Source organism: Homarus americanus, unplaced genomic scaffold, assembly GCF_018991925.1.
Source record: "Homarus americanus isolate GMGI-L3 unplaced genomic scaffold, GMGI_Hamer_2.0 scaffold18710, whole genome shotgun sequence".
Taxonomy (NCBI): Eukaryota; Metazoa; Arthropoda; class Malacostraca; order Decapoda; family Nephropidae; genus Homarus; species Homarus americanus.
In genome coordinates this window covers 41001-47535 of record NW_024734532.1, presented here as the reverse complement: position 1 = coordinate 47535, position 6535 = coordinate 41001, and the positions used below count along the sequence as shown (strand labels likewise).

At 47.4% G+C, this 6535-nt stretch overlaps 1 protein-coding gene across 1 annotated transcript; it reads right to left on the bottom strand.

The window, feature by feature from the left end:
- Nucleotides 1-274: 274 nt before the first annotated feature.
- Nucleotides 275-5985, bottom strand: LOC121870276 (zinc finger protein 316-like). Its single transcript, XM_042372060.1, has 5 exons — nt 5939-5985; nt 2486-5021; nt 1928-2052; nt 1697-1814; nt 275-1595 (listed from the first exon to the last, which is right to left on the bottom strand). Exons 2-5 carry the CDS (start codon nt 5015-5017, stop codon nt 1128-1130), a joined length of 3243 nt encoding a protein of 1080 aa, XP_042227994.1. The 5' UTR covers nt 5018-5021; nt 5939-5985; the 3' UTR covers nt 275-1127.
- Nucleotides 5986-6535: the final 550 nt, after the last annotated feature.

The window sequence follows — 6535 nt, the reverse complement described above, 5'->3', positions numbered from 1 at the left end:
TCATCTGTATATAGTCCATTAACTGGAGGTTTTACAGCTAACGGAACCTTGATATAATGGACTTTTATCTCTATAGTCCATTAACTGGAGGTTTTGCAGCTAACGGAACCTTAATATAACACTCCTGTATATAGTCCATTAGTTGGAGGTTCTACTGTATAATGTATATGAGTTTAAATATTTATACACTAATATTATTAATTGATATTGAATAAAGTGAGTGTATGAGTAGTCTTACATCTATCACCTTGGAAGGATGAATAATAATGCAAAAAGTGATTAATTAAGTCATTTATTGAAGTTTAGGACCAATTTTAGGTTTTATAAATAATGTACACAATTGATTATTATTTATATACAAAAGAAAATTGGAATGTGGACTATTTTGGTAGAATTAAACGCACACATACATACATAAAAGTATACATAGTCACTGGCATAAACACACATACATACATTCACACATACACACTCTTATAGACATTCTCACAACCACACAACCAAAAAAATATTAATTACAATGAATAACAACCATTTTTTTATAGTTGAATAATAAAATACAAAGAATTTAATGGAAATAAGTAGGAGATATGTTCTTCACTTTGACCACTTGGGAGACAATGAATAATTTAAACATGTATGTAGATTAGTAGTGATTATTATTGTTTGGTTTCATATATAAAGGTGTTCCTCTACTTAAGAACATTCAACTTACAAAGATCATCACTGAGGGGGGGTCACCTGCCAGAACAGGTGGATGAGACTGGATTATTCTGAAGAAAATTCCAGATAGAACAAACATTACCTAAGAGAAGAGTGAGCCAGGTTTTAAGGCTGTATTAAAGGGTATAGCTGGACTAAATATCCATAATCTCTTTATTTTTTACGATATGTTTGGTATCTGCAGGAGTAAAGTTGGACTTACAAACAAGCCTCAAGAATGTAACTCGTTGGTAAGTAGAGGAGCTGTACTGTAAACAATGGAGTGTGTGTGTGGTCATGGTAACAGCCTTGTGGTTATGTGCATTAATCTTGAAGTAAAATAAACTGGGGGTCTAATCTTCACATGATCCCACACCAGGGACCAACAGCTAAAAATGGAATGACAATAATTACTGTATAAGTTATTACTCTAAATTGTCCTGAACAAATATGGCGATGCAGTCACCATCTACTCCTGTTACTACGGCCGTGTGACTCCCGCCGAACTGTCCGCCACCGTGGGAGGCGTCCAGCCCACTCTGTGCCAAGATGATAGTCCCGGGAGGCAGGTGGTCGCTCGTCAGTCCGGTATCGGCAGACTCGGAGTTCGTCATCATTGGGGGCGAGTCGACCGCCGCCGCCCCACCGAGGCTCACGTCCGCTTCGCCCGCGGCCGTCAACGTTTCGTCCGCGTCTCTACCGGGGGTTAAGCCGGCCGCGTCGGGGTTCATCCCGGCTACGATACTCCCTCCGTCGCCCACTAGGTCGATGCCGGTGTACTTGAGACCTCCGGGGTAGCTGTCGTCGGCCATCATCTCCTCGGAGGCCATCTTCTCGTGTTTCTTGAGGTGGATCTTGAGTGTCACGAACTGGATGAACTTCTTGGGACAAAACTGTCAAGGAACATCAGGTGAATTAGTTGGTTATATTGTGTGTGCGTGTATGTGTGTGTGATCTATGACACCCAATTCATGAATACACCCTCAATACTCACAGGACAAGCGTGCGGTCTCTCGCCAGTGTGGACCCTCTCGTGGCGATGTAAATGAGACACATGTGAAAACTCCCTCCCGCAGGCGAAGCAGATGTATGGGTGTTCTTTACGGTGGACTCTGTGGAGGAGGTGACAGCACTGTGTTATATGAGATAAATTATGGATCTTTGGGTTGACAATTTATATCTCTCTCTTACCACACCCCATACACAACACAGGCATCCAACACACCTCATGTGGTATTTGAAGTCGCTTTTACTGAAGAAATCTTTCCGACACATCTCGCACACATAGGGCCGATGACGCATGTGGTCACGTTTGTGGTGTTGCTTGAGGGAGGCCAGACACTTGTACTTCTGAAGAGGAAATGATGCGAAAATTATAGAAGCGAGAGAATGTATTTAATTTGAAGCGAGAATGTATTTAATTTAAAGTGAGAATGTATTTAATTTGAAGCGAGAGAATGTATTTTATTTTTTTTATATATCACCCGAAGTTACAAGCCGTCTCGCTTCACATCGTCTCGCCTCAAGAGGTTAACAGCGCTTAATCTAACCTGATGATGAAATGCTTTAACCTAATTGAGGAAGGGGTAAGGTTAGATCAGGTGAGTAAGGTTAGATCAGGTGAGTAAGGTTAGATCAGGTGAGCATTAGAGTTTAATGATGAATTAATATATGGGAGATAATGTTAATATATGGGAAATAATGTTAATATATGGGAGATTATGTTAATGTATGGGAAATAATGGTAACATATGTTAGAGTTAAGAGAGCAGCAGCATGTTACCTTGTTACACTGCTGACAGGCGTGAACCTCCTGTGTGGGGCGGTGTTTGACCATGTGTTTGTTGAGGGTGGAGCGGTAGGCGAAGGTAGTGCTACACATGCCACACTTGTACCTGTGTAGGGAGGCGTCGTGGGTGGCTACGTGCTGCTGGAGGTTCCACTGCTTTTGGAACTTTTTGCCGCAGTCTTTACAGGTGAGCGGCGCCACGGCCTGACCCTCGGTCTTGGCTCCGCTCTCCGAGTCTTCGCTCCTGGGCCCGAGGTCTCCGCCGTCTCTCTTCATGGAGATGGGACGCAGGGCGGCCTTCTTCTTGACCCTGGAGCCGGAGTTCTGGGGAGCCGACAGTTCCATGGAGGTGACGAGGGAGAGGAACGATCTGTCCGCGAGCCGTGAGGCGTCGACGGCATCTGATGGGGTGTCGGTGGACGGCCGAGGCTCCAGCTTGATGCCGTGTACCGGTAAGGGAGAGTCCGGGTCGGCGTCCTCCGGCTCGGTCGGATCGGCGACGGGGACGTTCCCGTCCGGGGACGAGACAGCGGCCCGGTGGGGGGCGAGGGCCGGGGGGCGGTCCTGCACGTTGATCATTATGGTCTCCTCCGGCCGGGCTGAGGTCTCCTCGGCCAGCTGCTCGGGTCGGGGGGCGTCGACCTGCAGGACCTCGTCCCGAGACGCCCTGTTGCCCTTCTTCATGACGTAGGAGACGCTCTCTCCCTCGGAGGTGATGTACACCACCAGGTACTCCTCCTCCTCCTCCTCCGCATCGCTCTCCCGTTCGGAGTTGGCGGAGGCCGTTATGGTGGCCTCGGGCGTGACGGAGACTGTCGGGGCGGCCCTCTGCTTCACCTCCTTGGTGGTGAGACAGGCGTGGGTCTTGAGGTCGGCCACACAGTACACCTTGTCGCAGGAGGCACAGCGGTGCTGCGTGCCCTTCCCGTGTTCCCGCTGCTCGTGGACCTTCAGCTCGGACTTGACGGAGAACTGGGCGCCACACACCCGGCAGTAGTAGCTGCGTCCCCCGGTCCCCCGCCGCCCCCGGAGGATGCGTCCGGCCTCCTGCAGCGTCATGGACTTGTCGTGTTCCGACTTGGCGTGTTTTCTGAGTCCCGCCGCACTGCGGAACGAGGAGGGACAGAGAGGACACGTGCCGGCCCCCGGCTGGTGGGTCGCCCGGTGTTTGTGCAGGAGCGTGACCTGGGTGAAGCGCTTGCCGCAGGTGGAACACACGTAGGGCTTGATGCCCGTGTGCAGGCGGTGGTGACGGATGAGGTTGGACGGATGGCTGAACTGCTGGCCGCAGACGTAACAGACGTTGGTCTTGATGCCCAGGTGCAGGTTGAGGTGCATCTTGAGGTCGTGAGGACGATAAAAACCTTTAGTACAGAAGGAACAGGTGAAGGGCCTCTCCTTGTTGTGTACAGACCTGATGTGGTCCTCCAGCATGAGGCTCTTGGGGAAGGTCAGGTGACAGTTGGGGCACTTAAAGGGGCGAGCATCGTGGTGTAGCTCTGCCTTGTGTACCCTCAGCTCCACGGCAGAGTCGCACGTGTACTGGCACATGTCGCAGTGCCACACTCCCTGGCCCCTGTGGACCTGCAGGTGCCCGTGGTAGTGCCGACCAGACTTGAACTGCGTGTGGCAGACGGGACAGGTCAGTTTGCCGGGGTCGCCGCACCGGCGGTTACGCCTCGGGGGCAGCAGGGAGTCCCGGGTGGCCAGCCTGGCCTCGATGGTGCTGGTCTCGTCCTCCCGGCGACCCGTCTCCCGACGGACTCTTCCCTCGGCGACGCCCTCCTCCGCGGCGCCCTGCTGCTCCGTCGACTCCTGCGCGGCGGAGGACAGCGCGAGGGCCGGCCTCTCGCCCTCGGCCTCTAACCTCAGCGGCCTCACGGACAGAAGCAACACCCGTTTGTCCTCTTGGCCGCCGTCCCCGGTCCCCGTGACTTCTCCGACGGCGGCGTCGACCGTCCCGCCGTCTCCGCCCCCGACCAGCACCAGGTCTCCGTAAGCGTGCTCCAGGTGTTGGGTGTAGGAGGCCGGCAGCGTGTGGAGCGTCGACCCGTCCGCAGAATTGAGCGTGATGGTGTGACCCTCCCCGGTCTCCGTCTCTCCGCCGTCCCGCGCGGTCTCCGCCTCTCCCTGGATGTAGATGTACGTCATGGCATCTCCGGTGCCGGCCTCCCCGACCACCACCAGTCGGGGACACTCCGCCCCGCCCCGAACGTCTCCGTCAAACATATCCTCGGTCTTACCGGCGGTCAGATCACACTGGGAAGGTTCAGACTCGAGACCTTCGGTCTTCAGCGGCTCAAGGACGATATTAACGGCCGTAGTATCTAACGTGGCGTAGGTCAGCTGGTGAGACGCCGCCTGCTGGACGCTGCCATCAGGACACAACAACAGGGGGTCTCCGTCAGGTAGTGTGACCATAGTCTCCTCGTCTCCCAGCATAACGTGGGGCGCTGGTTGGCTGAGGGGCTCAAGTGACAACACCTCACCTCTGCTTCCATTCTCGATAATAACATTGTTCATCATATACCTGTAATATATAATATTGTTCATTATATTCCTGTAATATAACATTGTTCATCATATACCTGTAATATATAATATTGTTCATTATATTCCTGTAATATAACATTGTTCATCATATACCTGTAATATATAATATTGTTCATTATATTCCTGTAATATAACATTGTTCATCATATACCTGTAATATATAATATTGTTCATTATAACACTGTTCATCATTTATCAGTGTTCATTATAATATTGTTCATCATATACCTGTAATATATAACATTGTTCATTATAACACTGTTCATCATTTATCAGTGTTCATTATAATATTGTTCATCATATACCTGTAATATAATATTGTTCATTATAACTGTTCATCATTTATCAGTGTTCATTATAATATTGTTCATCATATACCTGTAATATATAACATTGTTCATTATAACACTGTTCATCATTTATCAGTGTTCATTACATCATTGTTCGTCATATACCTGTAATATAACATTGTTCATTATTTCTGTAATAAAACATTGTTCATTATAACACTGTTCATCATAACAGTTCACCATATATCAATGTTCATCATATTATTTACTACAAGGTTTAATCTAACGTTTGTAAGTTTTAATGTGTAAAAAACGTTGCCAGGGATTTAATGAAACGTTTAAACGAGTCAATTAATAAACGTAGGAGGAACGTTTAATAAAGGCTCGCTGGCGTAGACTCGTTCATGGCTCCTCTTAACACACAATCGAGCCTCCGACCCTCAAAATGAGTCTATCTATTAAAATGTTCATAAATGGCGGTTTTAAGATGGCGCGGGATTTATTATATATGTCAGGAGGTGATTTATTCCTCGGTGGTTCATTTCGTGGTGGGAGGATTAAATTATAGTGAGTTACGGTGGAGAACAGAGGAATTATGTCTGACCTTTGAGGAGGAGGATGATGGTTACAATGGCGGGAGACGATGGTGACTACCAGTCAAATGAAAAACCTTTTGTAAATATTGTGTTTGTTTACTGTTTATAATTATTTTCGGTACAATTTACAATACAAATTTTATATATAATTAGTTTTTATATTAATTTAAATGTTAAAAGTTTTATTTTAAATTTATAATTGAAGATATTGTGAAATTTACTTTAAATTCTCAGTTGATGCAGTTTAATGTTAATAAGGTACCACGAATGACATGAGGGACGTCAATATTTTATCAAATAACCATAAAAAAATATTTTTCGGTATTAAAATACCTGAAATTTATTAAACGTATTTATAAAACATTAATATAATAAAAATTAATAATGAATACATAATAACAACCAAAGACATTATGGTCGGATTCAAACTTAACATGAGTTTACCGAACAGTGATAGACGCTTTTCCCGCCGACCGCTGTCATTCGAGTTGAGGAAGGCGAGGGAGCAACACCTGCGAGCTGAACCTTGGGGAGCCCAGACCTTCTCTGCTCCCGAGGTACCCCGTGAAGCTCAACTGTGACCAGACACATGTCCGTCACGCAAC

Coding starts and splice junctions, on each gene's coding strand:
- LOC121870276 (XM_042372060.1), bottom strand. CDS start 5,017: ATGATGAACAATGTTATTATCGAGAATGGAAGCAGAGGTGAGGTGTTG. Junction 1,815..1,927: donor GACTTCAAATACCACATGAG/GTGTGTTGGATG, acceptor CCTCCTCCACAG/AGTCCACCGTAAAGAACACC. Junction 1,596..1,696: donor AGAGACCGCACGCTTGTCCT/GTGAGTATTGAG, acceptor GTTCCTTGACAG/TTTTGTCCCAAGAAGTTCAT.